The sequence below is a fragment of the Rhinatrema bivittatum genome, chromosome 16, assembly GCF_901001135.1.
Source record: "Rhinatrema bivittatum chromosome 16, aRhiBiv1.1, whole genome shotgun sequence".
Lineage (NCBI taxonomy): Eukaryota > Metazoa > Chordata > Amphibia > Gymnophiona > Rhinatrematidae > Rhinatrema > Rhinatrema bivittatum.
In genome coordinates, this window is record NC_042630.1 from 34,493,842 (window position 1) to 34,509,972 (window position 16,131).

Sequence of the window (16,131 nt, forward strand, 5' to 3'; positions counted from 1 at the left end):
CAGGTGCAGAGCACTCTGGGATGTGGCGGGCATCATCCTCCAAGCGGAGCACACGTCTATTGTGAGAATCTGGAATAGCGCACAGTGGGGTCCTCATCGGTGGCACTCGTGGAGACGCTGGCAAAAAAAAAATAAAATATATATAAGCGAGGTGAAATAAATGACTCGGTTTTAAACCAAAAACTGACCCACGCCACCCAAGAGGCTGATACCAGTGCACACAGCTGTGCAACCAAAACTTCTACACAGTGACCCTAAATGAGAGGTTCCCGTGGAGAAAAATCACCAAAAAAATGCTCTCACAGTAAAAAAAAAAAAAAAAAAAGTGTCTGCTGGGCTCCGCATGCACAAAAGAACTGAAGTGGGACCCGCTCAAGGCGGGATGTTTGCAGCAGGGCGTGCCAAAAAGCATCGGGAGCCTTTGAGCTAATCCCTGATGGACAGCAGGCGGTGAGAGGACCTTCCTATCCTGCTTGTCCTCGGAGGACGCACGCAACAAACTTTGGAAAACGCAAGCCTGGAGATTCAGGAGGGAGCTCCGAGGTCTCTGGACAGCAGCAGCAGCAGCACCGAGCGCCCAGCGCCCGCCGCCTCCTTCCAGCCTGCCAGGCCACGCCCCTTCAAGGCTTGCACGCCCCGCCCCCCCCGCCTGTGCGGGCGAGGAGCCGCCTGCCCCCGGGAAGGCGGGGGGGTGGGGAGAGCAGCAGCAGCGGCGGCGGCGGAGCTGTGCCTGGGTGCAGATGGGGGAGAGCAGGCAGTAAGGCGAAGGTCTGGCTCCCGGGGCGGCGGCGGCGATGGCAGCCCTGGCCTGCGGCGTCTGGCTGGTCCTCTGCGGGCTGCTGCTGCCCTCCGGCCGGGCGGCGCTCTGCCCCGCCGCCTGCCGCTGCTACGGCGCCTCGGTGCAGTGCACGGAGCCCGACACGGTGCCCAGCCTCGGGCTCTTCGGGGAGCTGGAGAACCTGACGGAAATGTGAGTCTCTCCGGGTCTTTGGGCTGCGGGGCGGGGGGGCGGATAAGGGTCCGCACACGAGCGAGAGGTGAGAGCTGGTTTTGCTTGCGCTAACTCGGTACCCGGGAGGGTCGAGCTTCCCTTCCTCAGGTCTGCCGTGGGAATGCATGCGGGGATTTGAGCTCGTGGGGGGGGGGGGGGGTTGTGTTCTACACCGAGAGCTGATGGATGGTGCTGGCAAAAAAATTAATAAGAAGAAGAAGAATCGCACGGGACTGAAATGCACCCTTCAGTTCCAAGACAGTTTGAAAACAGCTGACTTTTTGTAACTTAGAAAGCGGTTTCTCACCGCGGCGGAGCCAGGACAAGGGCTCGTCCCCTACCTGGGTCTTCATTTCCTACTAAAATGGGACTAACAAAAAAAAAAAAAGCAAAAAAAAAATAATCAGCGGACAGAAATATTTCAGGTCCTCGTCTTGCACCTGCAGCTCCTGCTTCTCTTCTGATTTCCACTTAAAAAACAAACAAACATTACTGGGTCTCTTTCGACCTCGTGAGAATAGGAATGCAAAGCTTTTTTTATTTTTTTTAAATACATTCTCAAACCCCATTTCTTAGGAATTTTTATAAAGAGCTGATTTTTCGGGATGTTAGGGGTTTGCTTTTTGCTTTTTTTTTTTTTTTTAATGTTTTAAAGAAGAAGAAAACTCTTAGATTCTCTCTATTTCCTCCCCCAGTCTCCAGCACGGTATTACTTGCTATTGTGTCAGCCGCCCGGGTTCCCTGCCCACCTGCGCGGTATCTCGGACGGGAGCACAATTATCGCTCGGAAGCCTGCGCTGCTGCCCCGTGACACCCGGTCGCTTGCGCTGAACGCCGCGGGGTGAAGGCGACAAATGTCACGGAGCGCCCCCCGCCCCTCCCCCTCCCCCAGACGGCGGAAAATGCCTCCGAGGTGGCACTGCAGGAGCTTTTACTTGAAAGGGACTCTCGTGGAACCAGTGAAGCCCCGAATATTATCCAGCATCGCATTTCGTGTCACAGTTTCACGCGTCGCCTTCTAAGTCCAAACTGCGCAAGGCGATTTTCAGACTATCTCTCGGTTCCCCATGGAAAAACATTCGTGAAATGCCCCTAGGGTATCATTTAAGTCCCAGATAGAGGAAAGTGTTACTTGGATGACTTTTGGTGTGTGTGGTGCACATGTTTTTTGGCAAACTTTGATGCGCCTTTTTCTGGGTGGTATTGAATGTGGCTCCTCGCCCTCCCGTATCCGAGGTTTGCGGACCGGGGAATTCGGATTCCGGTCCAGAGGGGAGAGATCGCCGGCGGCAGAGGACGCTTGCGTTGTGCCCCAGAGCTCGTCGGCTCCCCCGCACACCTGCTGGCCTCTTAGCAAATGATAAAGTGCGCGTCTTCGCAGGCCCGGCCCTGCTGCTCCCTCCTGGAGGTCTGGGTGAGACCCCTGAAATGTACTATCCGGCAACGGAGAATCAGACGCTGCAGCCTGATCTCGTTTGTATGAAACAAGCTTGCAAAAAACAAAATAAAAAAAAAGTGCCTAAAACTACAGCAAAGCCAGAGCTGAGCTATTTTTGTTTCTCTCTTAATTTTAAAGGACGGGCAGTGAGAAGTAGGAGAGCATTCGTATCTTTATATATTCCCAATGAGGGGCGCTTGACCTCCCTCTCGGACCCTAGAGCCCAATTGCACCTCTTTATTGCTTTCTTCCTTTGTTTGCCTGCTGCCCTGAAGCCTGGGCTGCTGGCTGGGAGGGATCGCTCCTTTGCGCGACTTCCTCGTTCACCATCGGGTGCTGCTTTAATAGGACAGGCTTGCATCTGAGTTGCCTGAATCCCGATTTCTTTTTAACCGGGGAAGCGTCTTGCTTGGCAAGGGACTTCTAACCCCGCTTATCAGCGCACTCCTCCGGTTATCCCCGCTCCCCGGGACATTTAAGTTTCTCTCCCTATTGTCACCCGCACTCGGAAACCGAAGCAGGCTGGGCATGAGGTTAACCATCGGCGGCCTTTATTCTCCCGCAGAGGCGGCTGCCAAATCTTTCTTTCCAGCGGGTCGAAAGCGTCCCAGCAGGAACATCTGGCTCAGAATAAAGTCAGTGGCCCCGCACCCTCCAGTCTGCCCAAAATTATTGCTCCCCCGCCCAAAAAATAAAAATTATTCTATTGTCAGCGCGCCTCACGATTCCTTTTCCACCCATCTCTCTTTCACCTTGCCACGAATTCCAGGAGGACTATCAGGAGTAGAAACTCATTTCACATGACTTGATCGTTAGTAGCACCCCTGAGTTTGTGTGTTGCAAAGGTCCCCCCCTAGCATGAGCCTGACACCCTGACATGTGATCCAGGAGTCCTATTGCTTTTACCCTTAGCCTGTCCCAGATGTGATGCCGGACAACAGAACATCTGGAACAACGCCTTCATGCACGGCAAGTAACCCAGTGCACTATACCCCAGTAATCAAACACTGATTCTCAGGGCATATAACAGAGCAAACTGATTTGTGATTTTTACTGGCTGCCAACCCTCCCCCCGGAAACGGACATACATAGACATTTTTATGAGACTTTTTGTGCTAACATGGATCTGACTGTGTCAGAACTGAGCAGCTGTTTCATGCCCCCCGCCTCCCCCGTGGGTGGTTTAGGATAGGGGTTTTTAACCGGGTCCTGGGGTACCCCTTTCCCAGTCTGCTTTTCAGGATATGCATAATTAAGGTTGCCAGCTGGCTCCAGGTCTTCAGGACAGGTTGATCCAGTCCAGGTTTTACTCCCCTGCACGCAGGTACTTAAGGTCTTGCTTTTCATAGGTAATGCATTAGGGAATTCAGAATAAGTCCCAGCGTGCAATAGGGTAAAACAAGGACTGGATCAACCTGTCCTGAAATTCTGGAGCTAGTTGGCAACCCTTTACACAATGAATATGCATGAGCTTACATTTGCATACAGTGGAGGGAGTGAATGGAACTCTCTCTTATCCATACTCATTGTGGATATCCTGAAAAGCAAGGCTGGGTTGAAAGCCACAGGGTTGGGGACATCCAATGCTCCGCTGGGTGCATCTTTCACAACCAGGCAAACCCAGCAAAAGAATGCTAAAATTCTTATTCTTGCTGCCTCCCCCTTGACTTTTTTACACTTCTGTTTTAAGTCAATTGAAACTTGTAACTATAAATGCATTCCTTTCTGAAAGTGGGAATCAAAAAGGCAAAATTATTTTCTTTACAGCTCCTGTCACCTAATTAACCCCGAATTTCCTCCCCTTGCTTCCCCACACACATGCACTGTGTAACTTTGATTTATGCAGCCACCTCGGGGATGGAAAGTTTGGAGGCTGATTGTGATGCCTTTTCTGTACAGGAAGCTGGCCTGTAGTGGAGAGGGGAGAAGGGACAGTCATGCATATTCATTGTGGACATCCTGAAGACCTGACTGGACAGCCCTGGGCTAGATCAAAACAAACCAGGCCTTGAGCGATTATGCTTCTAGTAAAGATACAACAGAAGTCAGACAAATTCAGATGAGAAATGTTGTCATAGGAAATATTTTAAGTTTGTAGTTTTTGTGTTTTGCTAAATCAAGTTCCTTTTAAGACCAAAAAAATCTAAAAAGATGTTCATGTTCTAGTTAAGCTGCTGTGACCTTAAAGCTGAATCAGGCGTCTCTCATAGCAGAAACAGAAGAAAGTCCTGAAGGTCAAAGTTTCAGAGGTGACTAATTCCAGGAGACCGATGGCTATTTACCAGGAAATTCTTTAAAAAAAAAAAAGAAAAATCCCAACCCAAAACCTGCCCTTACAAATAACACGCTATAAAAACCTCAACCAAATACAGAGAAACGTGCATTTCAGCCCATCGATCTGCCTCAGTGGCCAAATCTTCAGAGCATATTTTTTTTCTCAGGTTCCAAAAAAAAGAAAACAGAGAGCATTTCAGGCCTGCCCAGAGGATATCTGACTATGGTCCTGGAAGAAGGTGGACTGTCTCAGGCAGGGGAGGCTCAAGGCACTCTGCCGCCTGAGGCAAGGGTCGAGATGGCACCCCCTTACCCCCCTGGTGGCAGCGGCGTCCCTCCTCCCTCCGGCGGCCCACGGCAGCCACCCTCCTCTTTTCTGCCGCTGCTGGCCTGGGTTGGCAGCCGCGGCAGGGGCAGGGTGAGGCGGACGCCACAGTGGAGTTCTGAGAGGGGCATTTTTTTTTTGCCACCTCAAAAATTCTGCCTCACCCTGCCTCATTATAGAAACGCCCCTGGTCTCAAGCAGTCTTCCCCCCACCCCCCACCCCACCCCCCATCTCTCATCCCTACCACCAAATTTCATAGACTCAAGGCCGATGGAGAGCCGAAGTCGGTCCTTCGTGATGTCTCCCTTTGCAGCGCCTTGGGTTGTCTCCACCTGCCCTCTGTTACTCTCTAGCATGTGACAGAAGCAGCCTGATCTCGGGCACTCGCTCCTCTGCCTCTTAACCCTCCTCTCAGGGCAAGCAGATAGCACGGGGGCCTTGCAGGGCTATTAATCTGGGCTTTCAACATTTTGGTTCTGAATACCATTGGGCTCAGAGAAAGGCATGGCATTGTGCGTCAATGTAAAAATAATTTGCATTATTGTTTTGGATGTTTAGCCCACCTTTCCAAATGATGCTCCAGGCAGCTTACAGCTTTATTATAATTCTGGTACAATAAGTCCCTTCCCCAAAGAGCTTACCATTTAAGCTAGGTACCTGAGGCAAGAAGTCACAGGGAGGGTCAGGTGGGGATGTGGGATTTCAATGACAAGGCCCTCTCTCTCTAAAGCTGAAAGTTCCCTACCCTCCACTTACCGCCTTGAATCAGTTCCACAAGAATCCCTGTGGGGTTTCTCAGACATTTTGGTAATGATTTGCAACAATGTTTTCAATTTGTCTTTCTCCAATAAAACCTTCCCCTGCTTTTGTATAAATACGGAATAGAACTTGCCATTTTGGTTGCATTAATTCTATAGTGGGAACTGAGGAAGTCTAGGAATAGGCATGTTAGTATGTGAAAGGATCCAGTTAGAACTGGTTCTTAAAAATATTTTTCGGCATGTTAAATCAGGGGAGCACAGATGCACATTGGGGTGCATAAATCGCACATATAATTTGCATCTAATTTCTAAAAAGGCTCTCTTGAACGGGTTGTGAATGTGGCTCTGTCCAGGGTCCTGAAATTATGTCATGCTTTACCTTGCAAAGTAACACGAAATAGCCTCTCATTTTGGTGCATTTTTAAAGGAAGGGAGACAATCTCTATCTCTCGGTGATTATTATTAATAGGGGCAGCATGTTTCCCCTATGGGCTCTCCGCCTGCAGCAGAAGTTTGCAAGGGTCAGGCCATGAAATGCTGAAGACAAAATGCAGCAAGTGCAGGGGCTGAAAATACCGGGGGAGACTCTGGCAAAAATGCAGAGGGTGCAGGGGCAGAAAATACGAGGGACTTGAAGGTCCTGACCCAGATATGAATATCTGGCCATGTTTCATACACTTGAAAACCTCAGATTAGCTCATAACACCCCCCCCTCCCCCCCTAGATGTTTGGCTGTCAGCTCAGTTATCTGGGAAATGTACATTTTTTTAAATGTCTGGATCCAGGCAGATCAGAACTAAATCAGAGCTGATGCAGCAAAGGGATCCAGGGAAGAGTAAAAATACTGTTTTTTGCTTTTTTTAAGTTTAAATTTCAATTACCTAACCTTTACAACCTGGAAGATTCGGCTGCAAAACCTTTCATTGCTCTTTTTAGTGGGTTTCCTTGGTGCCTGCTCTCCTTCCACTGAACTATTTTTCACTGTGTAGATCGCTTTTTTTTTTTTTTTTTTTTTAAAGTGGACAGAAACATCTATTACATTTATACCCCGCGGCTTAGAACAAATCCAATCAATACTGTTCTTAAATACACATCTCACAGTAGTAATAATGCACTGCAGAGCCGAGCATTAAGGGTGCGTGTGAGAGGCCTTGGCCTTCCTTCCATGCAATGCAACCGCCGGGTATAAATAACCCTTTGCACTGCACCTGAATCCGGGGAAACTTCCGAAATGATTATTAATTATCCTCTCTCTCTCTCTGACACACCCATTATCCCTTCTAAGGACTCGGGCTACCCTGGGGGAGGCTTGTATGGATTTCTGCTTGGCTCAGCTTGGTTCTCACACTTAGGGTTTCATTAATGGAGTCCCCTCTGAGGGTGCAAGCTCTCTAATGATTCCTTTAGACTTCACTCCCCTCCCCACCCCCCAAGGATTTGTCACCAACTGTTCAGCCTCATTGGTGCTGGCAAGAGGATTTTGCCGGGAAATATTGTCGTCGTCCCCCTCCCCCCTTAGAAATAGCACGTGGCAGACCCGCGTTTCTATAGGGGATTTGCCCCGCCCTCCCGTAATTCCTTTTGGTGACGCCCCTCTCTCCCCTCCCCCACCTTGTCCCGGGGGGGGGGGGGGCTTGTTTCCCTATGGAAGATGCTAGGAGTCTGATAGGTGGTTCTGGTACGTATTGCCCGAGCCTATTCCCCCCCCCCCCCCCTTTTTTTTAAATTTTATTTTAGCTTTCCAAATAATGTTCAGGGTGGGTTACAGCTTTATTAGAATTCAGGTACAATAAGTCCCTTCCCCGCAGAGCTTACAGTCCAAACGGGTACCCGAGGCAACGGGACATAAAGCGATTTGCCCAGGGTCACATAAGGAGGATGGGGGGGGGGACACGTGGGATTTAAACTCTGCTTCCCAGCCCCCTGCTCTAACCACCAGGCGGCCACTCCCCGCCTTCCAGTCCCAAACAGACTTCATATTAACACTTAATTCACAGAGGGTGGCAAGGGGGAGATGGGGCAGGGTCGGAAGTGACACGGGGGGGGGGGGGGGGGGGTGGCTGAGAGGCCCTTATCTGCCAATAGTTTGCGACCATTTATTTGATTTTGTCTGTTTCTCTTATTTGAGACATCACAGTCGCTATGGACCAGTAAAAAAAACAAACAAACAAAAACAAAGTGTGAGGTAAATTGGGAGGCTCTCTAACTACCGTGACTTGGCAATTGTTGGGGAAATTGCATCGCCCAGAATTTTAGAACCGATGGCGTTCAAATGATACAGGGCGGATGCCACAGAGCAGACCGGAGATGCGGGTGCTAATCGCACCCTCACCCTCTATCCCAGTTACGATGCTCCCTTTGCAGGCAGAGCTGGACCCTCCTGGCTTCCCGGGTATTCGGGTCTCGATTTATAGATTCTTTGCAGGTTGGGAAGTCTTCGGTTGAAATAACCTGAACGTTACACAGAGGTGAGGATGTAATATGTGCATCCCTTTTCCGAATGACCTCTTTGTGGGTCTGAAAAACTGAGGTGCCTTGTCATTTTTTGGACAATTTAAGAATTGGTCCAATGCAAGGGGTCGCTGCAGAGACGCCGGGGGAGGTTTCTCCAGGGCCAGCAAGCACAAATCCTGGTTTTTAGGAGATTTTTTTTGTAAGGCCAGAGCTGAACGGCCGAGTGGTTAAAACCAAGGACCAGGAAAACCATAGTTCAGACCCTGCTTCTCCCCCTGACTATTGGTTGTAACCGTGGGGAAGTGACTGAGAGTGCCCCAAGTACCCACCCTCACTATAAGCTCTTACCAGACCTACAAAAAAAGATGTAAAACCATCATCAAGCCAAAATCAGAAAAAAAACCAATTCAGAAATACAAAATATGTTCCTATCAATAAACTCTGGCCCTCGGAAGTCAGCCATACCACGGTTTCCAGGTCAGAAAGAATGCACAAATCTCTTCAGCTGTAACGGGAGAACCTGATCGATTTGATAAACTTTGGTCACTTTTTTTTAATGAGTTAAAATAGCATCAGTCCTCAATTCCCCGCTTTGTGATTGGGCTTAATCAATTACACTTTTAGGCAGTCTGTATTTCTGGAAGGCATTGCTGAGCTAAGTTTATTGCTGAACAGGATGAACGGTAATCTGCTTGCAAAGAACAAGAGGTCCAGGCCCATGTCGCGACCTGTTTGAATCGCGACTCTCCGTTTGCTTCCCGCAATGCCCCTGCCATCGACGGAGATGTGCTGTGTGTGTCTCTTCTTACAGGACTGTTCAAAACGGTATTGGAAACAGACGAGAAAAAGGAGAAACTATTGAAGAAAAAAATATAAAAAAAAAAAAGGTTTCAGGTCGTAAGAAAAAGCTTCGTGGTTTGTCCTCCTCGGTTCTCCTCTCCCCCCCCCCCCCCCCATACACGTTAAGTGCCTGAAAACGCAAAACCGCCTGCTTTTTGTGTTGTAGCTGTTTCGTGCAAAGTCCAGTGAGGTCATGGTGTAAGGTGACACCCGCGTTCTGAAACCGCAGGCTCTCACACACACTCACACACACACACACATATACACACACTGTCATCCACACACACACACACACACACACACACACACTGTCATCCACACTCACACTCACACACATATACACACACACATACACACACACACACACACACACTCACACACACACACACACTGTCACACACACCGCTGAAGGGGAGAGAGCGGCGGCTCGCGGAAACCCAATCGCCGCCTCCAAGAGAATCGGGACAATTTGTAAGGGGGGCGAGAAGGGGAGTCGCAGTGCTAAGCCAACAGCCTGCTCTCCGGCTTCCTGCTGCTCCTGGGCGCAAAGGAGCTTCCTTGCCTCGGACACAGAGGGAGAGAGGGAGGGAGGGAGACGGACACGACAGGGTGCAGGGCGGGCTGGAAGTAAGAGGGGACGGCAGCTAGGGGAAGGGTAATTAGATACAGAGTAAGTGGCATGATACGACCGTGGCTAACTTAATGAACAATCTCCAGTAAGAAAACCCAATGAATTTGCCTCAAATACAATCGATCTAATATCGTTGATCCACCGTTTATTACATTAAGCGTCTTACTTAAAGCCATGGGTAAGTGGACAGGGTGCCGATAAGGGGCTAAGAGCAGAGATAATAGGCCAGGCTGGGAGTTAAGGCCCAGATAACTGGACAGGCAAGAGGAGAGGCAGGAAAGCCGCAAGCTTGCAAGCCGGAATGCAGCAGCTCATAGAGACTCTCCCGTCTGCACACTCCCAACCCTTTCTCCTTCCTTTTGCTGTCCCGCGCGCGCACTCTTTCCCCCTCCTGTTCCTCAGTCTCTTGTTCTCAGCCTCACTTTCAGGCCGATACAGTACCGTGCACACTGTTAGCCCGCATTTGGCTGCACGTTTTCGATGCGCTATTTTTACTCCTTATACATGGGCCAATACAGTAAAAATCACGGGTGAGTGCCCACTCTCCCGGCGTGCGCACAGGCCACTCTCCTATGCGCGCGACCCTAGCGCCTCTTTTTGGACAGGAGCGGCGGCTGTCAGCGAGTTTGACAGCCGACACTCAATTTTGCCGGCATCGGTTCTCAAACCTGCTGACAGCCATGGGTTCGGAAACCGGACGCCGGCAAAATTGAGTGTCCGGTTTTCAACCCGGGAGCCGCAGCCCCATTTAAAATTTTTTTTATTAATTTTTAACTTTTTTTTAACTTTTGGGACCTCAGACTTAATAACACCATGATATTAAGTTGGACGGTGCACAGAAAAGCAGTTTTTACTGCTTTTCTGTGCACATCTCCGGCGCCGGCAGAAATTAACGCTTACCTTTGGGTAGGCGCTAATTTCTTAAAGTAAAATGTGCGGCTTGGCTGCACATTTTACTTACTGTATCGCACGGGAATGACTAATAGGGCCATTGACATGCATTTGCATGTTGCGGGCGCTATTAGTCTCGGGGGAGTTGGATGCACGTTTTCGACGCGCTATTATCCCTTACTGAATAAGGGGTAAAGCTAGCGTGTTGAAAACACGTGTCCAAATGTTGGTGGAGCACACTGTACTGTATCGGCCTTACAGTAAGGGGTAATAGCGCGTCAAAAACGCATGGCCACCCCCCCCCCAAACTAATAGTGCCCGCAACATGCAAATGCATGTTGCGGGCGCTATTAGTTATTCCCGCGTGATACAGAAAGTAAAATGTGCAGCCATGCCGCACATTTTACTTTCAGAAATTAACGCCTGCCCAAAGGTAGGCGTTAATTTCTGCCGGCACCAGGAAAGTGCACAGAAAAGCAGAAAAAACTGCTTTTCTGCACACCCTCCGACTTAATATCATAGCGATATTAAGTCGGAGGCCCCAAAATTAAAAAAAAAAATCAAAAATTTAAAAAATTAAATTAAATCGGCCGGCGGCCCGCGGATTGGAAGACAGACGCTCAATTATGCTGGCATCCATTTTCCGAATCCGTGGCTGTCAGCGGGTTTGAGAACCGACACCGGTAAAATTGAGCGTCGGCTGTCAAACCCGCTGACAGTCGCCATTCCTGTCAAAAAGGAGGTGCTAGGGACGTGCTAGTATCCCTAGTGCCTCCTTTTACCATGGGCCTTCATTTGCATACTCAATCGCGTGCACAGGAGAGTGCCTGGGTGCTTGTTGGGAGAGCGGGCGCTTGCCTCAGAGCGCCTGCTCTCCCGTGAATTTTACTGTATTGGCCTGTTTGCTCGTCTCAGCTCTGACGCTCCCTCTTCTGCCTTCCCTCCCGCCTCCCACCTGCTCGGTCTTTTCCTCTCCAGCTAGGGCACCATAATAAACCTCCTTTACGGCCACGAGGGCCCTCAGCAGCCCGTGCCATGTGGAAGGACCTGGGTTCAATTCACGGTGCAGCTCGGCTGGGGGCAGTAATCACGGTCTTTGCGCAACAGCGACACCTAGTGGGCTCGGGACGGCAGGGTTCCAGAAGGAGCCCTGGTGTCCAAGCTCCAGCTGACGGCCGTGGCTGCAGTGACTGGATATTAAAAAAAACCCCACCCCTCGGATAGCTGCAAATGAAGGATCATGGTGCCACTTCCCAGTGGAGCTGTAACTTTAAAACGAACAGGAAAAACCTGCTTGGTAACCCCCCCCCCCCCCCCCAAAAAAAACAAACCAACAACAAAATTCCTAATAGGCTCCTGTTTAAAGGATTTTAGGTGGTTTGAAGCCAAGGCTGCTTGGATTTGACAGATGAAGGTCGCGGATAGGCACAATGAGATTGACTGAGCTCTCTGACCTTCACCTTCTGTTCCCTTTCTTCCACCAGAATTATCGAGAACCAGAAGGACCTGGTGAGCTTAACGCGAGACGACGTCAAGAACTTCAAAGAGCTAAAAAACCTGTAAGTTACCCCCCCCCCCCCCCGGCTGTGTTGCGGCTCCAGCAAGCCGGAAGCGCCTTTGCCACGTGGCACGCGGATGCGTCACAGACCGTCATCGGCGCTAGAACGTGAAAGCGTCCGCTAGCTTCACCGCTCTGAACGGCAACGTGGCGAGAGCGCGAGGTCCACAAGTTCAGCACGGTCTGGCGGGATCTCGGACTGGTGCATCCCAGTTATGCTAAAAAAAAAAAAAAAAATCACAAATTTTTAAATTTAATTTAATGCTTAAAAAGAAGAAGGAGGCATGATGAAGTAGCAGATATATAAATCAAATAAAAAAAATAGTAAACTAACGCCTACTGTGTTATCAGTGCAGCTGCACTGAATTGCTGCCTTTTAGTGTTATTAGTGATTCTTGTATGCCTTTGGTAAGTCGGTGTTATTAATGCAGTGTGTACTCCAGCACCTTTCTTGGTGTTACTAGTGAAGTAAGCACACCAACACTTTGCCAGTTGGGGTCCCAGGTCAATGCAATTACAGTTGCAGGGTCTTTGCACATGCAAGTTAACGAGAGCTATTGTAAATCAATGCTGTACTAACTCAAAGACAAATATGAGTAACATCTTCTGCAGTCAGGTTAAGGGCTCCCAGGTTACAAGAGTTTGGTTCTGCTAAAGCTCACAGGAAAGGCTTTCTTGGAAGCCTTTCACGCGTAACAGGACTGGTGGCGAATGTGGGATTCCTCTGGGCCGAAAGGACTAACGTGGCAGCTTTCATCTGTTCTAGGACTATTTCATTCACCGGGCTGCGGTACATTTCCCAAGATGCCTTCCAGATGAACCCCAGAATGACACACATGTGAGTACCATAACCCTGCACCCAATTTGCTTCTGCCTGGGAGTGTGGCACAGCCAATAGAGTTCTGTGCCCATCGAGTTCAAATATACCCTCTCCCCACACAAGCCACAAAACCACCCTCATGACCGTTGCAAATTAGGGATGAGAACACCCACGACTTTCCAACTTTCTAGAACTCTTTCAAATGCTTGAGATGTTCTTCAGAGCATATTGGGGGTTACACAAAATACCAATGAACTTTAAAAACGAATGAAAATATGCATATTTCTTTTCTTTTTTTTTTTGAGGGGTAAAATGCAGAAAGCAAAGTTGCTTACCAGTAACTACTGTTTGCCGTAGATGGCAGGACAAATCAGCTACACAAGCGGGTGAAGTCATCTGATGGCACCAAGGCGGAAAAAGCTCTCATGCACGGGTCTTCCTGTGAAGCCGCCAAGGTGCGAGTATCCCCAGTCTTCGCAGCAAGCTCACCTTCAACTCTTAAGGGCAGGAGGGTGGGACTGAGTGGCTGACTTGTCCAACCGTCTACAAAGGACACCTGTTCCAGGTAAGCAACTTTGCTCTCTTCGTGGACAAGTTGGAAGATAACTGGCCACAGCGGTGGGGGGACTCCCAAGCTGAGGGAACATTTGCGATGCTCTTACATAGTGGTGAACAACGTGCAACCCACATTTTGAAGAGGTTGGGGGAAGAGTTGAAGGAATTAATTGAATAAGCTTTTGAGAGCTGTTTGGCCAGAATCTGCAGTTTGAAGCATTTTCTAGGCAGTAATGAGCAGTGAAGGTGTGGGAGTACAATGAGGTGGCAGCATTGCAAACATCTTCTATGGAAGGAGAGCGAAGATGGGCTAAGGAAACTGCCGCAGCCAGGGGGCGGTTCCGTAATGAGGCAGGGTGAGGCGGCCGCTTCAGGCGGCAAAATTTTAGAGCGGCAAAAAGTGCCCTCCAAAACGCTCGGTGACTGCCTCCCCCTGCCTCCTGATACATATTTAGCTAAACGTGCTAGCCCCTCGATTTTTGAATACCGCGGGACCGGCACAGGTGGGGAAGGGAGGCAGGGCGGAATGAAAAAGAAAGAAGAGAGCTGCCGGTGGATCCCATCTCACCGGCGGCAAAGACAAGAAGACGCCCGTGCATGACACGACCGGGAGCAGGAGGGAGCCCGTTCAGCTGCTGCTCCTTCTCCTTTGCCTGCTCACCACCACAACAGAAAGGAGAGGCTAAGCCTGATGGACAGCATGTGTGGGTGTGTAGGTGACAGAGCATGGGTTGCCTGAGAGAGAGCATCTGTATGTGTGTGTGTGTCTGTGTATGATGTGTGTATGATAGCATGTGCATGTGAGAGCATCAATGTGTATGGGTGAAAGCAAGTGTATGTATGTATATATACGAAAGAGCATGTGTATATGAGAGCATCTGCATGTGTGTGAGATAGAGCTTCTATGCGGATGTCTGAGAGCATGCATATGTATGAGAGGGCATGTGTTGTGTGTGTGTGAGAGAAAATGTGAGAGCATATGTGTGTGTGTATGAGAACATGTGCATGTGAGAGCATCAATGTGTATGGGTGAAAGCAAGTGTATGTATGTATATATACGAAAGAGCATGTGTATATGAGAGCATCTGCATGTGTGTGAGATAGAGCTTCTATGCGGATGCCTGAGAGCATGCGTATGTATGAGAGGGCATGTGTTGTGTGTGTGTGTGTGTGTGTGTGTGAAAGAGCAAATGTGAGAGCATATGTGTGTGTGTATGAGAACATGTGCCTGTGTGAGCATCAATGTGTATGGGTGAAAGCAAGTGTATGTATGTATATATACGAAAGAGCATGTGTATATGAGAGCATCTGCATGTGTGTGAGATAGAGCTTCTATGCGGATGTCTGAGAGCATGCATATGTATGAGAGGGCATGTGTTGTGTGTGTGTGTGTGTGTGTGTGTGTGAAAGAGCAAATGTGAGAGCATATGTGTGTGTGTATGAGAACATGTGCCTGTGTGAGCATCAATGTGTATGGGTGAAAGCAAGCGTATGTATGTATATATACGAAAGAGCATGTGTATATGAGAGCATCTGCATGTGTGTGAGATAGAGCTTCTATGCGGATGTCTGAGAGCATGCATATGTATGAGAGGGCATGTGTTGTGTGTGTGTGTGTGTGTGTGTGTGAAAGAGAAAATGTGAGAGCATAAGTGTGTGTGTATGAGAACATGTGCCTGTGTGAGCATCAATGTGTATGGGTGAAAGCAAGTGTATGTATACATATGAGAGAGCATCTGTATATGTGAGAGCATCTGCATGTGTGTGAGTTTTTATGTGTGTGCCTGAGAGCATGTGTATGTACGAGAGGGCATGTGTTGTGTGTATGTGTGTGTGTGTGAAAGAGCAAGTGTGAGAGCAGGTATGTGGATAAGAGCATGTGAATGTATGAGAGAGCATCTATGTGTATATGAGCGCATGTTTGAGATGAAACAACTTGTGTAAGAGAGGAAGGAGAGGTTTCCCTCGCTCTCCCTTGCTCCCTCCACACTAATCCACAGAAATCTCAGGGTGACCGGAAATAAAAAATTCCCAGGTATGGAAAGCAGGAATATTTCTTATTCTTACTAGTTTTATTATTGGGTGCTATTTATGTTTCCTAGTTTGAAATATCTTATTGGTGTTTGGGAAATTTTTTTATAATTTGATTTGATCTGTTTAGAAACATTTATTCTTTTAATTAATATGGTTTTAATATTATGATTTATATTTTTAAAATTTTTGTTTGTTGTTTTATGAGGAAATGGTATTTCTATTTTTCCATTGTCACTGCATATAGTCTGGCTTGTGCTTTTCAGTTCACTTTTTGTCCACATTTGTTTATGATCTCTTTATTCTGTATTAGGAGAGGGTCTGTCTGTGTTCTGCATGTTTGCAGTAAATTTATTGCAGATTTATTGTGGGTTCTATGCTGCTTTACCTATTGTTTGGAATCTGCCTTTGTAATTTTTTGTAACATTTAATTTGTTTGTGTTCTGTACTTTTAGATTTTGTTGATTGTTTTGCATTTTGCTGATTTTATGATGTACGTTTATTGTTATCCACTAAGATTTTCAGATTAACGGACTACAAAGTTTCTAAGTGAATAAATAG

The 16,131-nt window shown here is 48.4% G+C and overlaps 1 protein-coding gene across 2 annotated transcripts in view; it reads left to right on the plus strand.

Annotated features, from left to right (window-relative positions):
* Positions 1-558: 558 nt before the first annotated feature.
* Positions 559-16,131, plus strand: part of NTRK1 (neurotrophic receptor tyrosine kinase 1) — a 68,237-nt gene continuing 52,664 nt past the window's right edge. For both annotated transcript variants that reach the window (XM_029581810.1, XM_029581811.1), the window contains exons 1-3: positions 559-970; positions 12,091-12,165; positions 12,931-13,002. In XM_029581810.1, coding sequence (XP_029437670.1) covers positions 795-970; positions 12,091-12,165; positions 12,931-13,002 — 323 coding nt within the window. In that variant the 5' untranslated portion in view covers positions 559-794. The remainder of the gene's footprint in view (positions 971-12,090; positions 12,166-12,930; positions 13,003-16,131) is intronic.